The sequence below is a fragment of the Physeter macrocephalus genome, chromosome 4 (assembly GCF_002837175.3).
Source record: "Physeter macrocephalus isolate SW-GA chromosome 4, ASM283717v5, whole genome shotgun sequence".
NCBI lineage: Eukaryota > Metazoa > Chordata > Mammalia > Artiodactyla > Physeteridae > Physeter > Physeter macrocephalus.
This window is the reverse complement of record NC_041217.1, coordinates 109,528,378-109,550,043: the sequence shown is the minus strand read 5'-3', so window position 1 is coordinate 109,550,043 and position 21,666 is coordinate 109,528,378. Positions and strand designations below refer to the sequence as shown.

The window sequence follows — 21,666 nt, the reverse complement described above, 5'->3', positions numbered from 1 at the left end:
ATGGAATGTCCTATAAATATCAGTTAAGTCCATCTTGTTTAATGTGTCATTTAAAGCTTGTGTTTCCTTATTTACTTTCATTTTGGATGATCTGTCCATTTGTGAAAGTGGGGTATTAAAGTCCCCTACTATGATTGTGTTACTGTCAATTTCCCCTTTTATGGCTGTTAGCACTTGCCTTATGTATTGAGGTGCTCCTCTGATGGGTGCACAAATATTTACCATTGTTATACCTTCTTCTTGTATTGATTCCTTGATCATTATGTAGTGTCCTTCTTTGTCTCTTCTAAAAGTCTTTATTCTAAAGTCTGTTTTGTCTGATATGAGAATGCTACTCCAGCTTTCTTTTGATTTCCATGTGCATGGAATATCTTTTTCCATCCCCTCACTTTCAGTCTGCATGTGTCCCTAGGACTGAAGTGGGTCTCTTGCAGACAGCATATATACGGGTCTTGTTTCTGTATCCATTCAGCCAGTCTGTATCTTTTGGTTGGAGCATTTAATCCAGTCACATTTAAGGTAATTATCCATATGTATGTTCCTATTACCATTTTCTTAATTGTGATGGGTGCACAAATATTTACCATTGTTATACCTTCTTCTTGTATTGATTCCTTGATCATTATGTAGTGTCCTTCTTTGTCTCTTCTAAAAGTCTTTATTCTAAAGTCTGTTTTGTCTGATATGAGAATGCTACTCCAGCTTTCTTTTGATTTCCATGTGCATGGAATATCTTTTTCCATCCCCTCACTTTCAGTCTGCATGTGTCCCTAGGACTGAAGTGGGTCTCTTGCAGACAGCATATATACGGGTCTTGTTTCTGTATCCATTCAGCCAGTCTGTATCTTTTGGTTGGAGCATTTAATCCAGTCACATTTAAGGTAATTATCCATATGTATGTTCCTATTACCATTTTCTTAATTGTTTTGGGTTTGTTATTGTAAACCTTTTCCTTCTCTTGTGTTTCCTGCCTAGAGAAATTCCTTTAGCCTTTATTGTAAAGCTGGTTTGGTGGTGCTGAATTCTCTTAGGTTTTGCTTGTCTGTAAAGGTTTTAATTTCTCAGTTGAATCTGAATGAGGTTCTTGCTGAGTAGAGTAATCTTGGTTGTAGATTTTTCCCTTTCATCACTTTGTATATGTCCTGCCACACCCTTCTTATGGGGATTCCATTTTATGTTATTTGTTTCTTTTCCCTTGCTGCTTTTAATATTTTTTCCTTGTATTTAATTTTTGATAGTTTGATTAACATGTGTCTTGGCATGTTTCTCCTTGGATTTATCCTGTATGGGACTGTCTGTGCTTCCTGGACTTGATTGACTATTTCCTTTCCCATCTTAGGGAAGTTTTCAACTATAATCTCTTCAAATATTTTCTCAGTCCCTTTCTTTTTCCTCTTCTTCTTCTGAGACTCCTATAATTCGAATGTTGGTGTGTTTAATGTTGTTCCAGAGGTCTCTGAGCGTGTCTTCAATTCTTTTCATTCTTTTTTCTTTATTCTGCTGTGCAGTAGTTATTTCCACTATTTTATCTTCCAGGTCACATATCCGTTCTTCTGTCTCAATTATTCTGCTATTGATTCCTTCTAGAGAATTTTTAATTTCATTCATTGTGTTGTTCATCATTGTTTGTTTACTCTTTAGTTCTTCTAGGTCTTTGTTAAACGTTTCTTGTGTTTTCTCCATTCAATTTCCAAGGTTTTGGATCATCTTTACTCTCATTACTCTGAATTCTTTTTCAGGTTCCAGAGGTCTCTGAGCGTGTCTTCAATTCTTTTCATTCTTTTTTCTTTATTCTGCTGTGCAGTAGTTATTTCCACTATTTTATCTTCCAGGTCACATATCCGTTCTTCTGTCTCAATTATTCTGCTATTGATTCCTTCTAGAGAATTTTTAATTTCATTCATTGTGTTGTTCATCATTGTTTGTTTACTCTTTAGTTCTTCTAGGTCTCTCTGTCTTCTCATTTTGCTTAACTTAATGTGTTTGGGGTCTCCTTTTTGCAGTCTGCTTGTTCGTAGTTCCCATTGTTTTTGGTGTCTGCCCCCAGTGGGTAAGGTTTCTTCAGTGGGTTGTGTAGGCTTCCTGGTGGAGGGGACTTGCTAGTTGTTTGACATGGGGTTTCCAGCACTGTAGCTTGCTGGTCGTTGAGTGGAGCTGGGTCTTAGCATTGAGACGGAGATCTCTGGGAGAGCTCTTGCTGATTGATATTATGTGGGGCCGGGAGGTCTCTGGTGCACCAATGTCCTGAACTCACCTCTCCCATCTCAGAAGCTCAGGCCTGACACCCAGCCGGAGCACCAAGATGCTGTTGGCCACATGGCCACGTACGTCGTGGGGAGCTTCTAGCCTTTTGGGAAGTCTGAGGTTTTCTGCCGGCATTCAATAGGTGTCCTGTAGGAGTTGTTCCACATTTAGATGTGTTTTTGATGTATTTGTGGCGAGGAAGGTGATCTCCACGACTTACTCCTCCGCCATCTTGAAGGTCCCCCCACCATGCTCAGTCATTGACTGGGAGAAAGCATGACCTTGGCTGGGAAACTGAGGCAAATTGTGATGATGCTGGAGGCTGTCAGCTAACAGCTTCCTGGCACTAGAAGAAGTTCTGAGTAGCACACTGTCTTGAATTTTTTTTCTCTTAAGTCATTTATTTCACACAGGATTAATCATTAGTTACCAAATACAATTGAGAATACTTTTTCTTTCAGTATAAATGAAGCAGGAGGAGCTGCTGAAAGACGTATCACTGAATACTAAAATCCAACATCTTGATTCCTTTTTTTTTCTTTTACAAAATAGTGTTGAAATAGCCCTGCAGCAAAATGAAATCATGAATACATTTATTAATGACTGGAAAAGACTGGCAGAAGAAGAAGGCACCTTTGGGGACAAGACTGATACCCACCTGAAAGAGTACCAGTCCTTTACTGACCTGCATAACCTAACGGAGACGATGATCACCTGTGTCTCCTGGCATCCGATCATCTATGGTGAGGCAGAATCATGACTGGGATTCCCTTGTGAGATGACATTGAAATAATCTGTTGCTTTTATATGTAGAATTGCAAACTAGCTCACTTTCCATGAGACAACTTCCATTCCTGAGTGCAAGCACCTGCCAATCACTTTCTGCACCTTCTCTCCATCGTGTGTCCTCCCAGCTACCCTGTGGGACCACATTGTGGTCTCTACTTTATAAGGAGAGGACCAGAGCTCTCAGGAAAGTGACTGGCTCAGGTCACCCAGCTGGTGCAACGCCAAATCTGGAACTTCATTCCCCCTGACTCTCAGCTTACTGGGCAGGATAGGAGATACACCTCCTTTAAAGAGCTCAGCAGCCAAGGGGATAGGAATGTGTGAGGGTGGATCCATGGACAGAGCCATCTGTGCCCTCTTTCTTCCTCCTTTCCTGCCCAACATTGGCCCTCTCCTCACAAAAAACAAAACAAAAGAAGAAACACAACACATCCTTTTTTCTTACTAAGTCTTCAAAGTTCACTGTTTATTTTGTGAACATCTCAATTTGGTCCATCCACAGTTCAAGTTCTAAATAAGCGACACATGGCTACTGGCAACCAATGTATTAGACAGTAGAGCTCTAAAAACACTCTTGGTCTCCTGTAGAATATTTTTACACAAGTTTCATCAGAATGGAAATGAACAGTGACTGTGTAGGAAAACAAAACCTAAAAACACTTCTCCATGCACAGTTGATGCAGATTTTAATTTCTAGTTGTGTTTCTATCAGGGCTAATAGCTGTGTCGGTGGCTGTACGACTCTCCTTTGAAGAGAGGGTCCACTTTTCTGGTAAACTATTGCTGCAACCATCACTGATTCTTTTCTGGAGTTTCTCCGATCCCATACATCCTCAGGTAATGAAGGAGAGTCATCCACATGTTCTAAAAATTTTAACTACTACTTTCACATATCTTTAGCAGTTTTAATTGCAAAATACTTTATAATCACTTAATGTTGTAAACCCTTATAAAGCTAGGCTTTCTTCAATTCAGAATTTGTCATCATTCAATTTGAGCAAAATTTAAGTTTACACTTAGTTTATTGAAAAGATATATTGAACAAATCAACATGTTATTTTAAAAAAAATTGTAAGAGGAATGTTCAATTGATTTTAAAGAGCAAACTCTTTTATGGACTTTATTTAGGTACTAATTGTTCAAATGCAAAGAGATTTTAGTTTCACATGGGTTTCCTTAATTCCAAGGATCACCAGTAGGAGATGGTAATGAGTAAAGATGACTCTGTGGGAGACAGTGGGGAATGATGGGGACTGTGGCCCTAGAGGGTACCCAGCCCATCCACGGGGACAGCTACTCTTCTGCTCTCCTTGCCAGGTGGTCCCACTTGTCAAGAGAATCCAGCAATTTTTTGTGTGATCTCCCAATTTTTAAACAGTTCAACTAAAACCAAACCAAAACACACAGCAGTCCAAATAAAATAAGGCTAAAGGCTGGGTTTGCCCCTGCAGTGTTCAATTTCCAATATCTGCTCAAGATGAGTTCTGCTTAGGGGGAGGGTGCTTTATAGTGTTAGATTAAGTTTTTTCAACGTACTTAAATATAATAATATTTTGTTTTTATAAAGCATTATATAATTAAGGCTTTCCCTAATAAACCCTAGTGTCCCCTTATTCCTTCTTCCCTAATTCATCTGAATTAAGGCAGTTTTACTGTTATAGAGTCTAAATGATTTTTTATAGATACAGAGATCAAAATGACAGATCTGTCATTCTTCCTTTTCAGCCTACTTACCACAAGTATGGTGCCATTCTCTCACTGGTGTTTTCTGTCATTTTCCAGCAGTGTAGAACTACTCTTCACCCCATGCCATGGAAGTGTGGCTGAACCTCCAGGCAAATAGGAAGAGGAAAGAAGGACTCTCCTTTCCTCTATTTTTTTTAATAGAAATGTTATTTATTTATTTTAGTTTCTTAAGGAAATCAGTAATCAGTTTATTAAGATAGAAATTCCATATAAAATTTATAGTGTTGTTAAATATACTTATAAAGTTAATTATATTCTATTTATTTATTTTTATTAAAAAATTCTAACCTTTCCTCTATTTTGAAGAATAGCTTTAAAAAGACACGCAAATAATTTCTTAAAGATATGATGCAAATGATTAATTTTGTCTTTGTTCTAATCAAAACTATAGGAAAGTATTAAAAGATTTCATTTTCAAAAGTAGAGGTTTCTCTAGAATCCACAAAGTACCAAATAAACCAAGATAATTCACCTCAATTCCAATTTGAAATCTTTAGCTCAGTGGTGGCAAACCAATGCCCTCTGGGGCCTGTATTTTTGGCTGTTATGTTTAAAGAACGGTAACCACGCAAGTGTTTAGCTTGGTGGTAACACAGTAGCTCAGGTGCTAACTATGGTTAGTATATCTATTTCCTTACACTGGTGTATTCCTTGCAGGACTTTCTCCCTACCCTCCAGGCACTTGATTTTGTTTACCTTATGGGTTCTGTATTATTTTAAAATTTGTAATATTATTGCTGGCAACGCCACCGTCTTCTCTTTTTCAACGCATTTTATTTCTGAGTGCTCACCTCTGTGCCAGGCTAGGTATATACAGCAGGGAAAAAATCATACAAGTATCCTGGCCCCCAGAGCTTGCTCTCCACACTTTCCAGGAACACTGATTTCATAGTCTTTTTTTTTTTTTTTTTCTGTGGTATGCGGGCCTCCCTCTGTTGTGGCCTCTCCCGTTGCGGAGCACAGGCTCCGGACGCGCAGGCTCAGCGGCCATGGCTCACGGGCCCAGCCGCTCCGCGGCATGTGGGATCCTCCCAGACCGGGGCGCGAACCCCGTTCCCCTGCATTGGCAGGCGGACGCGCAACCACTGCGCCACCAGGGAAGCCCCTTCATAGTCTTTTTATTTGTAAAAAATTATAACATGCCTCAGCAATGACCCACAGAGGGGAGGGGAGGGGAGATTGGGTCCCCTTGAGAAACTACCTGCTCTCATATGCATGATCAATGTCCAGAATAAAATTCAGCAAAAGCAGCTTCCAATCCAGGGGTAGAATTTTGAGAATGGAATTCATGTGCATGTTTCTTATAAATAGCTATAAAATTAGACTTCTGACTTTATTAATATTATTTCTAGCCATGATCTTAATAGATTTTCTCATTCTCTCTTGAATTTGGGGGGTTTACCTTAGTTAATGCTGGAAAGCCCAGATGACATCTTCTGCTTCCAGTTCTGTCCAAGTGACCCTAATATCATTGCTGGAGGGTGCATAAATGGGCAGGTACATATGGCTTTTTTTTTTCAGTTCTTTATTAATTTAGACAGCATTCTGTAACACATTTTGACGGGTAGTTTTTTTAACTTAAGGGTTCAACTCAGCAGAGGGAAGGCATGTCAATTGTATGCCAGTCACCATGCCAGGAACTGGGGTATGAAGATGTGTTAGACATGGTATCTGGGCTCAAGATGTCCACAGGGTAACCCAGTTATGATAACTGGAAGAAAACCAGGTCAGATCTATTTTGTTGCTGCGATAGAACCACACGTTGTACAAGATTCCAGGGAAGAACAAAAACCATAAGCATAATACCTCTTGGTCAAGAGCCCTCTTCTGAAATTTCCCTAGAGGTAGGAGTTAGGGAATGATCCAGAATTTAAACAGAATTCTCTGGAAAACATACCGATATCACTGAATTTATGTGTTTATAATTGATATCCTATTTGCTTTTTGCTTTTTTCTCTTTTAAGTTATCTAATTTATATAAAATTTAGATTCTATCTTCCAATTGCCTGTTTCTCCAACAGAGCAAAACAAAAATCTTATAGCTATTTTATGATCAAAGTTTACATTCATTGTGATACAGTGAGTTTGACCATTACCAGGGTATAATGATTTTTTATCGTGTGGCTAGGAAAACTTTTAGGTAGTTGAAATGTAAATGTCTGCATCATCCATGCCCACTTATCCAGAACCAAAAACATCTAAGAAAACTAATTTTTTTCCTCTGTTTTATTCAACAATAACTGGTGATCTAGTGAGGACCCAGAGCACATCCTCCAAGCCCTGCAAATATTGCCGTTTTTATTCAGTGAGAAGGTGACACAACTTTGTTTTAGAATATTTTAGAAAAGCAAATGCTTAAAATAAAATTACTCACAATTCTGTGATCCTGACATTTTGTTTACATTTTAGTGTACTGAAATGACGTTTAGTCATTGAAAATTATTCTAATTTAGTGTTGCATATTCTGCTTTGTTCTGATTTTTCAAAAAATGACCATCTGTGTATATGCAAATTCAGAGTTGGCCATAATATTCAATTAAATAGAAATCATCATTTCCTAGCCTTTTGAACAATTTTGGGTGTTTGTACTTAATTCTGGAGAACAGACTGCTTTCTCCTGTGTCTAAAGCAGTTGTCCCCACATTCCCTAAAACAGAGGAAGAACTCTTCCCAAAGCAGAGAGAATTGCATTATGCCTATCTTGGATTTAAAAAAACAAAACAAAAAACAAAAAGAACCCCACTAGCATTTATTAACACAAGAACAAAAATCAAAGTGCTGAAAATTCTTTTAAAGAGAAGAAAACATTATTAAGAAGAAGGGGAAAATCCTGAATAACAGGATGGAGAAGTAGGAACAAATTAAGAGTAACAAAATTAATAAATGTATGTGTAGCTCAAAATAAATAAAAAATATATAAAGCCAAAAAAACAAATAAATAAAGAGAAGAAAACATTTTTTATATAAGCTTTAAAAGTTGCTGACTCACAGGGAGATCAGCTCGGTGCTTTGTGACCACCTAGAGCGGTGGGATAGGGAGGGTGGGAGGGAGGGAGACGCAAGAGGGAAGAGATATGGGAACATATGTATATGTATAGCTGATTCGCTTTGTTATAAAGCAGAAACTAACACACCACTGTAAAGCAGTTATACTCCAATAAAGATGTTAAAATACATAAAGATAAAAAATAAGAGTTGCTGACTTACTTAAGATGTAGGCTAAATTTGATTATCCTCCCAAGGTGGTTGATTTATCAGAGTGCATGCAATACCAATAGGTTTTTTAAAATGTTCAAGATGCAATTTGCTAGTTCCTGAAAGTATGTTGTAATAACATTTATTTCTGTTTTAGATTGTCATGTGGGATATTACCGCACATGCAGATCGAATAGAAAACATCAAGGCAGGTGGTAGTAGAAGTAAAAACGTCACACTCAAGGTTAGCTTTTTATAACTTTTCACTTGCAAATTTTTTTCCGTTCAGGAGTTTATCAAAAAGTACACAACAGGGTTGCCAAGCTAAACAGAGACTCGCTGGAAAAAAAAAAAAAGTGTTATTTCCTAAGTCTTCACATCCGCTGTGGATGTGTTTTGAATCACTTTTATGTAGGCCCTTGATTAAAAACACCACTAAACAGGTTGTACTGTCTATCCCAGGGGTTCTTTTTTATTGTTATTGTTGTTAAATAAAATGAAGGGGCCAAGGGACTGCCTAAAGTGATGTAGTTGAAAGAGCACTGGATAGAAGGCCCATGCATCCAGGCTTTAGATCACAGTCCTGTAAGTTTGGATATGTCCCCCATCCCCTCAGCAAGCATCAATTTTCTCGTGTATAAAACAAAGGGGTTACAAGCCTTCCGGGTAATAATACACTATGATTTGTGAAGCTGTGGATTCTGCCAAGAGGTCTGGGAAGAGATTCCTCAGCTCCCAACTCAGTACTCACCCACCATTTGCACATCTTCACCCCCAGTCCTTCAACCTGAGCATCACGGGTCTCTGACCAAGAAACCATGGGATGTGGTTTTCTGTGCACTCACAGAAATACTCCTTCAAAAATGGGATCTCATTGGTTCTTTAGGGAATGGGTCAGTCATTCTTGTTAAAAGTTTAGAGATAAAATCTTAGACTAAACTGAAGTAGAAAGAAGATAATCTTATTATCTAACTATATAATACATAGAAACACTAATTTGTGTTTTTCCTTGAACTGGTATTTCTCCAAATTATTGATTTTAATTGGAATGATAAGTAAAATATGAGTTGCTTCATCAGCTCTCTGAAATTAGCACATAACTTTCTTGTAACATTTTACAGCCTATGTTTCTCCTTGAACCAGAGAGTAATAAAGAAGCAATGTACATCAGACACTGTGCAGTCTCCTCAATAGAACATGGACATAGGAAAGTTATTACAGATATACATTGGCTGCCTGACACATTTGAGGTGAGTCTTGATGGCTTCATACTTTTCTCCTGCTGGCTTGTTAGTTTTTAGAAAATTTTATTCAAAGAGGATGTTTGAAGTCAACAATTCATTTGCATTTTAATTGTGAAATAACCAGAAACCACACATCACACAGTTGTGTCACTGTTGACAGACCAAGATCAGACTTAGGGATGAGAATAATGCCCATGTGTCAACTTCAGTGGTTTATAAAAATAAAATATGTAGGTGGTATTAGCACTGATATAATACAACACTGGAGAAAATGAAGGTTGTAAAAATAGAGTGCAAATATTTTACACCCTTAGCCTTCATGGATTTAAAGTTTATGATTTCAACTATTTAGAGCATATAACCTTGAAGATCTGCGACATGTAGTAATGCGTCATTTTGCAAGGCAGTCTTGAATTGAGTGCGTCATGAGGCTGGTAGGTGAAAACTATTTGTGCAGTGAGTGAACCCAGCTGACTGCCTAGCATCTGCGCTGCAGTATGGCTTTGTGGTTCTTTACTTGACCCACAACGGCTGGTGTTTGTGAATTTGAAAACTAGTAAGCTTCCCAAATGTTTCCCTCAAGGAACTAAGGGTCTACGGAAATTAAAAGGTCAGAATATCAAAGAATATTCTGAAAACTTAGAGTTATGAAGGGTGATTAGCCCTTCAAGGTATTCAAATGGATTATGCAAAAGCACAATTACTTTTCAAAGTTATAATGGACCAAAATAAATACAACAAATCCAAATAGAATATCGTATTTCTGGATTCTGTAGTTTTCTAAGCTAATTAATATTGAAAGAAATTCAAAACATACACATGTAAATTTTTAAATTAAAAAATAAAGAGCAAGTAGCAAAATGAAGAAAAATATTTGCCTCTGGGCTTCCCTGGTGGCGCAGTGGTTAAGAATCTGCCTGCCAACACAGGGTACGCGGGTTAAAGCCCTGGTCCGGGAAGATCCCACATGCCGCGGAGCAACTAAGCCTGTGCGCCACAACTACTGAGCCTGCGCTCTAGAGCCCGTGAGCCACAACTACTGAGCCCACTTGCTGCAACTACTGAAGCCCGTGTGTCTAGAGCCCATGCTCCACAACCAGAGAAAGCCCATGCACAGCAACAAAGACCCAACGCAGCCAAAATAAATAAATTAATTAATTTAAAAATATATATATAGGGCTTCCCTGGTGGCACAGTGGTTGCGCGTCCGCCTGCCAATGCAGGGGAACCGGGTTCGCGCCCCGGTCTGGGAGGATCCCACATGCCGCGGAGCGGCTGGGCCCGTGAGCCATGGCCGCTGAGCCTGCGCGTCCGGAGCCTGTGCTCCGCAACGGGAGGGGCCACAGCAGAGAGAGGCCCGCATACCACACACACAAAATATATATATATATATATATATATATATTTGCCTCAAATATGGTAAATACAAATTTTCCAGTAAATAAGCTAAAGACATATACTGAAAAACAATTAGTAGATAAACAGGAAAATTATTCAGACTTTCTAATATCAAAGAAATTAATAATAAAGGAACAATAATGTACTATTTTGGACCTATTTGATTTTTTTCTTTTCCATTGGACCTATTTAATTTTTAAATGAAATTTTCTAGTAACTTCCCAGGTTAGGATGAAACGGTGAAGTCAATAAACTCCAACATAACAATTTAGTCAATGTGGTTCTTAAATCATCCAAATTTTCAAAGTTTTTGACCAGTAATTCAAATTTGGGAAATTTATGCAAAGAAATAATCCAATTTGTGTCCTAAGACATACAATCGCATGCATACCTTGACAAATCTCGTCAAAGTGTATGCATGAAAAAGATTGGAAAAGAATGTAAGGTAGAATTATATTTGATTTTAAAACCTTCTATTTTCCAAATTCTATAATATGATTGTGGGGTTTTTTTTAAATCATTAAAACCTAAAACTCCAGAGCAAGCACAACTCTGGAGTCTTGAACTTCCTACAACAGGGAAGCCTTATTAGAGGGAGAGGAAAGATGGGTTCTGGATTGTTTATCAACCACAGTGGAAGCTGGCAGCTGTTAAGTGATCCTGACTGGGCTCAGGCCACAGCAGTGTCAGCCAGGTTTCTAGGATCCTAGCTCCAGTGATGCCAACAGGTCTTGCCAACAGGCCTTACCACTGCTGCGCCTGTATTCTTCCTTCCACCCCTACTTTTACTGTTTATCTGCTGCTGGAACCCCCACCTTTGTTTGACCTCTTGCTCATCAATCCTACCAAGTAGGTAGGTTATTGGGGAAAGTCATGTTTCCCTATTGATTTGAGAGTAGCACCTTCAGAGGTCGCCTTCTGACCTTCAAAACCTTCCACCTCCTTTGAGAGCTAGCTGGTTGGAATCTTGGACCTTCTAGGACTCTAAGGAGCCACTAACCCTCCTTGGACTCCTCTGTGTGCTAGCAGAGTTGTGCCACTAATTACTAAAAGAATACAGGCACCCCAGCATTCACTGCATGCTGTAGGTATCTAATGTAATACCAAGTCTCTTTTCTATTGATCTTACCTGCTTAACAATCTCATAAAAGCTCCCATGTTCAGCTCCACAATTGATAGTGAAAAACAGAGTACCTACATTTCTGATAATAATGGTAATGAAATTATGATACATCATCTATATATTAAAAAACAGAATGATTTATGACTACATAGGTAAATGTTCAAATTATATTAACTGAAAGATCTTAGGATGGAAATTTATATGCATACTAACTAAAACTAATTTTAAAATGTAAAAATGTTTCTGTGAAAAAAAGGCTGGAAAATATGTATAGCAGAATTATATTTGATTTTGAAACTTTCCAGTTTCCAAATTCTGTTTGTGTTGTTCTTTTAATAAAAATTAAAGCAAAGGAGAAAAAAATTTTAGCGTAAAAAGCTTTGAGAAAAAAGTCATTACTGTCCTAGGTACACAGAACTTACTTCCAGCATTTTTTAAAATAGATTAACAGATTGGGATCTGTCTTTGAAAATCGAAGTGGAATATCCTGTCAACTTGTGACTTGTTCAGCAGACTGGTATGTCTTATTTTAATCATTACCTAATATGTTTTCACACAATATATTCTTTTTTTAGATGCTTATAAAATCATTGTCCTCTTCTGTTCCTTAAATAATCTTTGTTGTAGCAATTAAACCTAATATAACTAAAGGACAGAATGTTAGATTGTTGCTGGTTTTAAAAGAATCTTTCTGTGGATATGAATATGTTGTATAAAGAAGAATTAACTAGGTTTCATGTTTGGTAATGTTGTATAACATTATCCATAGTTATTCTGTTTCTTCATATTCACATATTTGTAAATTTGTAATATGTGTTGTTTACATTCAATTTTTTTTTTTTTTTTTTGCGTTACGCGGGCCTCTCACTGTTGTGGCCTCTCCCGTTGCGGAGCACAGGCTCCAGACGCGCAGGCTCAGCGGCCATGGCTCACGGGCCCAGCCGCTCCGCGGCATGTGGGATCTTCCCAGACCGGGGCGCGAGCCCGGTTCCCCTGCATCGGCAGGCGGACGCGCAACCACTGCGCCACCAGGGAAGCCCTTACATTCAATTTTATCTCACAATTACGAAGATGACAACGTTTAATTGGGAAAGTTTCTTTTAAAAAGTGGAAGAGTTTTACATTTTTTATTGCATATTTATTACAAGTGTTTTTATAAGTAATTCAGTAACCATGTTGAAGAACGTTTATTTTTAAAAATTGTATCCCCCAATTTATAGAACTGAAAATTCAGAGTGAAGTAGGACATAAGAAGGGTAAGAAGGGCAATACTATTATCTAGCATGCAAATACTGGCAAAACTTTACCACTCCAAGTAGCTTTGAACCCAATAGATATCATGACACCGTAAGTTTTAGACACTGATGATTGAGCAGAAGCAGCTGTGGAGTGGCAGGTGAAGGCATAAGTAACATTAGCATCAGCCATGGGCAGTGGGTTGGGGAGACATGATTAATCCTGTGGGCACGTATTAGGTAAGGTTCTGTGAGTGCAAGCAACAGAAATTAACTATAGTTAACTTAAGGGGATAAAATAAATTAATTGGAAGTTTATGCCAATACTGTACTACATGCTTTAGCAGGTTAACTATTTTTATATTCTCAACCCTGAAAAATACGTATGGATAGAGGAAATGAGGCTTTGAAGTCAAATACATTGTCACCTATAGCTCACTGTATACCTAGTGAATGGCCAGAATGAATGGCCAGCCCCTACCATCTGAATGGATCGGTTCCAACCATTGTGTAGTGACAAGATTCAGAGTGACAGAAGAGAATCTGACTGGCTTCTGTTATATTATGAACTCACACCTTTGGCCAGGGAAGGAATGGCAGAGCACCTTGAATGACAGTTCCAACCTGACTGCATGCAACGGGGAAGGGGCAGTTCTCAAAAAACCAATTAGAAGGCTCTTGCTAAAAAAGGAGGGGGGAATTGCTGCCCAGGCAAAAACAACACATAGCACCTACAGGGTCATATGAAATATTATGCAACAATTAAGATTGTATTATTATTTCATGGAAAGATACTTATGGTATAGTGTTGATTATAAACAACAGAATGGAAAGCTATAATATTCTTCAGTGGCCTTGGAGAACATTTAGAAGCTCTGAACAGACTTAAAATATTACATGTTATATGTTGAAGGTACAGGTCCTTGATTGTTGTTTATAATGATGGCCCTTGAATTTGGAAATATTCTGAAATATTCTGGAAATAGTTCCTTCAAAAGTTGTTAAAGTAGAAAGAAAAAGTTTATGCATTTAGAAAGCCCAATTTTTAGCTATCCAGAAAATTCATCAGTTCTAGTCTTTATACTTTAGCCATACTAAGGGTTTTATAATACAGAATAAGATAAAATAGGGTTGTGCTAATTAAGGATGTGTGATTGATTGATGCAGAAAGTTCAACTGAAGCTATCTGTATTTAGCAAAACCATTTTACAAATAATGCAAATTAATGCTGTAAATGAGATTTAAGAAGAGCTATGTATGGTCTTCCCTGGTGGTGCAGTCGTTGAGAGTCCACCTGCCGATGCAGGGGACACGGGTTGGTGCCCCGGTCCGGGAAGATCCCACATGCCGCGGAGAGGCTAGGCGCCGTGAGCCATGGCAGTTGAGCTTGCGCGTCCGGAGCCCATGCTCCGCAACGGGAGAGGCCACAACTGAGAGGCCCGCGCACCGCAAAAAAAAAAAAAAAAAAAAAGAAGAGCTATGTAATTTGGAAAAACAGGTTTAAACCAACTATAATTATATTTTAAAACATATTATGTCATCTGTGGTATTCTACCAAGGATTTATGTTTTGACCATTAATATGATTAATATGTTTATTAATTTTAATTATCCATTATTAAATGAATAAATAATATTAACTAATTCACATAAATGAATAAAAGTTTTGTTAGTCCAAGTTACCATCTGTTTATCTAAATACTTTAACTTACACATCTAACTTCTTTAATAATCTCTTAAATTTTTTAATCTGTTTACTCATAACCTAAGTGATAGAAATTATGGAGCTAATGTGGCATATTCTTTGCTGTTCTTATGTTTTCACATAATTACTACAAAGACATTATATTCTGAAGTACTGAACAAGTATCATTATAAATTTTTACCAAGTTTATTGTGTTAAAAATAACACTCTAGATATACATTATCTCATTTGATTTTCATAATCAACCTGTGAGGAAGGAGAAATAAGAGGAGAAATGACACTTACTGTATGCCTACTATGTACAAAGCACATTAAATCCAACTCTGTGTATGTGTTTTATATGTATATATATATATATATATTAAAAAAACATGTATATAGACTCTTGTATGACACTAAAACAAGCAATAAAAGAAAAAAGATAAGTTGAACTTCATCAAAATTCAAAAGTTGATAGTGCTTTTGAAGCACTATCAAGAAATTTAAAAGACAACCCATACAATGGGAGAAAATATTTGCAAATCATATATCTGATAGATTTCTATTAAGAATATATAAAGAACTCTTACAACTCAACAGTAAAAAGACAGTCTAATTTAAAAATGAGCAAAGATTATCAATAGACATTTCTTCAAAAAAGATAGACAGATGTCCAATAAGCACAAGAAAAGATGCTCAAAATCATTAGCTGTCAAATCAAAACCGCAATGACACAAAATAGCCAAAACAGTCTTGACAGAAAAGAACAAAGTTGGAAGACTCACACTTCTTAATCTCTGAACTTTCTGCACAGTTACAGTTGTAGAGACACATGTACTAAGAATGACTTAAGGATAGATATATAGATCAATGGAATAGAATTGAGAGTCCAGAAATAAACCCATATATCTGTGGTCAACTGATTTTCAACAAGGGTACCAAGACAATTTAATGGGGAAAGATTAGTCTTTTCAACAAATGGTGCTAGGACAAATGGGTATTCACCTGCAAAATAATTACCTCACACTCTATACAAAAATTAATTGAAAATGAAATAAAGACTTAAATATAAGAGCTAAAACTGTAAAACTCTTAGAAGAAAACATAGGCAAACATAAATGTAAATGTTTATGACCTTGGTTTAGGTACTGATTTCCTGGATATTACCCCAAAAGCACAAGGAAATGCAAATCAGAATCACTTTTGATGAGATACAACTTCACACCCAGTAGGATAGCTACAGTTTTAAAAAGACAAAAATTAGTAAATGTTGGTGAGAATGTAGAGAAATTGGAATCCTCAAAACAAAAAAAATAATACATTTAGTGAGGGTGTAGAGAAATTGGAATCCTCAAAAATGATCCAGTTGCTTTGATAAACAATCTAGCAGTTCCTCAAAAGATTAAACATAGGTGTTACCATATAACCCAGCAATTCCACTCCTAAATATATATCCAAGAGAAATGAAAACCTACATCCACAAAAAACTTACCAACAAATGTTCATAACAGCATTATTCATAATAGCAAAAAGGGGAAATAACCCAAATTTATTCATTCGTCAGTCCATCAAATGAGGAATGGGTAAATAAAGTGTAGTATAGTCCATACAATGGAATATTATTTGGCAATAAAAAGGAATGATGTACCGATATATACTACATCATGAATGACCTTTGAAAACATGCTAAATGAAAGAAGCCAGTCACAAAAGACCACATACTATATGATTCCATTTACATGAAATGTCCAGAATAGACAAATCTGTAGAGACAGGAAGTAGCTTAGTGGTTGCCCAGGAGTAGTCAGAGGGGTTGGGGGAAATGGGGACTGACTGTTAATATGTACATGGTTTCTTCTGGGAGGTGATGAAAATCTTCTAAAATCCATTGTGGTAATGCCTTGCACAACTCAATGAATGTATTAAAAACCACTGAATTGAGTACTTTAAATGGGTGAATTTTGTGATATATGGGTTATATTTCAATAAAACTGTTATGTTTTTTAAAAAGATTGTGTCAATCTCCAAACTCAGCTCTCATGTATGATAATATTAGTCTCAATACTAGCAAAGTCATTAAATAACCCTATAAATGGTATAATTCCCCAAAATATTCAATGCAAAACAGTCCTATTTCATAAAAATCTTAAATTCAGAGATATCAAACATAGCCATGATCACACTGGTAATGTGTAGCAGCAAGAATGGTACTCCTGAGGTTACACCTCTTCTTTGTACTTAATTAAAAAATAAACTGTAAATTTTTTTTAAAGCACAATATGTTTTTGGGATATCAGACCTCAGAAAGCCTTAACCCCTCAACCACCAACAGAGAAAAAGAAAGAAGAAAGTATTGAAGTTCCTTTTGATGTACCATCTACTTTTTTGCATCTAAATCTGTCCTGGAAACCTCTTTCTAAGGTAAGTAACATGGCATTTAGTCCATTTTATTTGCTTATATACACTATATGGTTTATACGCATAGACATACATACATATACACACACTATAAAAGTAGAGCAGGTCAGATTAACACAGGACATTACAATCCATGTATTCATTCAACCAATCAGTTCTTCGGTGAGAGTTATTATAAGGTCTGCCTAGGTCAAGGCAGAAATCACAGTTATTGTGAACTCAAGATTGATATTTGTTCATGTATAAGCAAGCCACAACTTACCAATGGTTTGTGTAATAATTATTCATTTGCATAGCAGTTGCTTAAAAATTGGTAGGCTCTTAGGTTAGCCTGGGAAAGCTAATTTTACCCCTCCTGTAGCCAAAATTCTACGTATTTTGCATCTCAATACTAGAATTGTATTGTAATACCTATGACCAAATAAAACTGAAAGTAATTGAAAGAGAAATTATGTGTAGTTATCTTCAGTGGCAGAGCTTGAAGAAAAGTAGTTTTTTTTTTTTTTTGTGGTATGCGGGCCTTCCTCTGCTGCGGCTTCTCCCGCTGCGGAGCACAGGCTCCGGACGCGCAGGCCCAGCGGCCAAGGCTCACGGGCCCAGCCGCTCCGCGGTATGTGGGATCCTCCCAGACCGGGGCGCGAACCCGGTTCCCCTGCATCGGCAGGCGGACGCGCAACCACTGCACCACCAGGGAAGCCCGAAAGGTAGTTTTAATTTAAGAAAGATAAGGCTGTGGATGGGAAGTATGTGAAAAGTATGAATGAACTTCTGACATTGATTGCTCTTTTTCTTTGGAATGTTTAATTCTAATTCCAAACTTAATATTTTTCTTTTCCTCTGATTTACAAGTATCACTAGAATTACATTATCATGTATTTGCTCCCAGTGGAAGAGAGAGCACAGAGGGGTGAGAATATTCCTGAAGTAACTAGGATTAGAAATTAAATAGAAAGGATTAGAAATTTTCTAGGGTAGGATTTACTGAGCTGTAGACAGTTTTAAAAGAAACAAGCAAACAAAAATTCACCTGAGAATAATTGTATAGCATGTGGACAAACATCCTGTTGGAGAAAAGTGGGGAGGGAGACATGAGGGGAAAATGTAAAGTGTGACAGTTTCCCATTCTGGAGCAGACTCAGGGCCATCCTGGAACTCAGGGGCATGTGTGTCCCTGAAGGGACTTGACAGTTCCAGGGGAATGCAAGGTCCCTGCACAACTGTTTGGAGCTTTGTTTAACTAAAAGATTTAGGGAACAGGGGAATAGGCCATTATTTTATATTAAAACCAACAATGAGATTTTTATGGAATAGAAGACAAAACATTTTCAGAAGTTTAACAGCACATGAGACTTTGGGATTTGGAAATGAGCCCCCAGACAAGCTCCCCTCAGTAGCCTGGTTTTAGAAACTCTGGTTTAGGTGCCTGCCATTGGGGAAAAGCAACCAGAATCTGAGGGAGAATGGAGAAGGGAGAAGGAGAGGGAAGTAGGGACATAGAGATCTGGGGGCAGAAGCGAAAAGCAAGGATAAACCAGCCATGGATAATTTAAGGATATATGGAAATAATCTTTCTTGTATGTTTTCTCAAAAGATAAGGCTGTCTAAAGGTGAAACAACTTTAGACCACTGCCCAACCAAGTTAAGCCTGAGTGAAGACAGTCTTCTTTACAAAGCACAAGGTAACTGCCTTTGCTTATTAAAAAGGCATTTAATGAGGTTCGGGTGTTAGTAGTTCCTTATGTCTAAGGTGAGCACTTGCTAGGATAGTCTAATTAAAAAATAATAATAATACAGAAAAGCAAACCCTCCAATATAGAACTTTACAAAGGCTGTAATCGCTATAGCCAACACACTAAAACTGCCTATACACACCAAAAGACTTGACAGAACTCAATTCAATTCAGTTTCACAGTTATTGAGCACATTCAAATATTTTTGAAAATTCATTACACTAAAAAATTTAACGAAGCTCACTTAATGAATATGTATGTGGTCAAGAATAATTCTACAGAATGGAATGCATCTCAAGTCTAGCAAACTAAGTTATGAAGTGCTCGGAAACAAATTACCATTCTCAATCAGAATTGAATAGAAAAATTAATATTTATACAGCACCATGAGAAAACTGAGGAAAGAAAGAACAATTGACTTTTTTTTTTTTTGGCTGCGTTGGGTCTTTGCTGCGCGTGGGCTTTCTTTAGTTGCAACGAGCAGGGGCTACTCTTCGTTGCAGTGCGCGAGCTTCTCATTGCCATGGCTTCTCTTGTTGCGGAGCACAGGCTCTAAGAGCACAGGCTTCAGTAGTTGCGGCTCACGGGCTCTAAAGCGCAGGCTCAGTAGTTATGGCACACGGGCTTAGCTGCTCTTCGGGCATGTGGGATCTTCCCGGACCAGGGCTCAAACCTGTGTCCCCTGCATTGGCAGGCGGATTCTTAGCCACTGCACCACCAGGGAGCCCCTTGACTTTTAAATATATCTCAACCTATATACCTCTGTTGAAGTAATTGAAGGGTATGCATATGAACTATCAAAACTGTTCGAATAAAGTTGTGGATTAATATCCCGCCTGGAGAGCAATGCATAATGAAAATGTACGAGAATCACTAGCAACTGAAGTATCTTCCAAACATTTGTCTTATCAAAAGGATTTACATTTATAAATTGTTCAATGTGCAGTTAAATAATAGGACATCTAAGAAAAACATATTATATAACTAATAGCCAGCTTGGACAAAATTCACTTTGAAGCTGTGTGTTTCATAGATACAACCCAAGACCTCATGCTAAAAAAAATGGAATCACTGAATTTTTATAGACATTTTCAAAGCAATATTAAAACATTCCATGTGTTTTATGTATTCGGGCCCCCTTCATTCTAGAGGGTGAGTAAGGAGAGTTCCCTCCTTCTCCTACTCCTCCTCTTGTATTCGATTATTGGTTACCATGTCTTGAATTCCAACCAAGGGGCAAGTAGTGCTCTAATATTGCACATGCTTTTATTCATTTAACAGATATTTATGAAGTGTTTATTTTATGCTAGGCACTGGGGGTGCAATGGTGAGTAAAATAGACGTTGGTAATCAGAACAGTCCTGCAAGCTGGGAATTTTCGTTATCAATTTATAATCAAGGAAACCAAGACTATAACTTGTAAAAAGTTATCAATGTCCTTTTTTAACCTAATGAAAAAAGGTGCTCATGAGGGTGTCAGTGCTTTTATCCAATTTATAGTAAGGATACCATTAAATCTTTTAAAGTGTGAGGTTTTTTCCTTACTTTTAACAATTTTATTGAGGTGTAATCAACATACCATAAAATGCACATGTTAAAATGTTCAATTTGATATGTTCTTACATATTAAAAACCCATGAAACCATCACTATAATCAAGATAATGAACATAGCCATCACTCCCAAAAGTTAACTCTTATAGGGATTCCCTTTGCAGTCCCTTCCTCCAGGACCTCCCCTACCTCCACCCTCAAGCCACCACTGATTCTGTCACTATATAACAGTTTGCATTCGCTAGAATTTTATGTAAATCACACAGTTACACTTTTTTGTCTCTCTTTCTTTCTATCAACTAATTATTTTGGGATTCATCCATGTTGTTGTGTGTATCAATAGTATTCCTTTTTATTCCAGAGTAGTATTTCATTGTATGGATATACCACAGATGTTTATCCGTTCCCCTGTTGATGGACATTTGGGTTGTTTTCAGCTTAGGGCTATTATAAGTAAAACTTCTGTGAGTGTTCATATACAAGCCTTGTATGGACATATGCTTTCATTTGTCTTGGGTAAATACTTAGGAAAGGACTGATTAGATCATATGGCAAGTGTATGTTTAACTTTTTAAAGAAACTGTCAGTGTTTTCCAAAGTGGTTGTACCATTTTACATTCCCCTGGCAGTATATGAGAGTTCCTGTTTTTCCACATCTTCACAAGCAGTTGGTGTGACTAGTCCTTTTAATTTAACCATTCTAAAATGTGTGTACTGGGACTTCCCTGGAGGTCCAGTGGTTAAGACTCCATGCTTCCACTGCAGGGGGCACAGGTTCAATCCCTGGTGGGGGAACCATGATCCTGTATGCCGCGTGGCACAGCCAAATAAATGAATAAATAAAATAAAATAAAATGTGTGTACTGGTTATCTTATTCGTGTTTAACTAATGGGTAAAATGTTGAAGATATTTTCATGTATTTGTTTGCCACCTGTATATCTTCCTTGGTGAAGTGTCCAAATCTTTTGTCCATTTTTTACTTGTGTTGTTTGTTTTCTTATTATTATATCTTAAGAGTTTTTAATATAATCTGAATACTAGTGCTTTATCAAACATATGATTTACAAATATTTTCTCCCAGTCTGTAATTTACAATCTTTTAAGTTGTTGTGTTATTCTCTTAACATTTCCTTTGAAATGTTAGATCCATAAAAATCAGTGCCCATGTAAGTAGTCACTTTAAGAAGTTCTAGGGCTTCCCTGGTGGCGCAGTGGTTGAGAGTCTGCCTGCCGATGCAGGGGACACGGGTTCATGCCCCAGTCTGGGAAGATCCCACATGCCGCGGAGCGGCTGGGCCCGTGAGCCAT

General features: G+C 37.5%; 1 protein-coding gene across 1 annotated transcript in view; it reads left to right on the top strand.

Moving 5' to 3' along the window:
- DNAI3 (dynein axonemal intermediate chain 3) overlaps positions 1 to 21,666 on the top strand; it is a 79,933-nt gene that overhangs the window by 28,466 nt on the left and 29,801 nt on the right. Inside the window, exons 8-15 of the mRNA XM_024119940.1 lie at positions 2,797 to 2,987; positions 3,746 to 3,870; positions 6,187 to 6,276; positions 8,132 to 8,218; positions 9,096 to 9,224; positions 12,183 to 12,256; positions 16,931 to 17,078; positions 18,667 to 18,754. Coding sequence (XP_023975708.1) covers positions 2,797 to 2,987; positions 3,746 to 3,870; positions 6,187 to 6,276; positions 8,132 to 8,218; positions 9,096 to 9,224; positions 12,183 to 12,256; positions 16,931 to 17,078; positions 18,667 to 18,754 — 932 coding nt within the window. The remainder of the gene's footprint in view (positions 1 to 2,796; positions 2,988 to 3,745; positions 3,871 to 6,186; positions 6,277 to 8,131; positions 8,219 to 9,095; positions 9,225 to 12,182; positions 12,257 to 16,930; positions 17,079 to 18,666; positions 18,755 to 21,666) is intronic.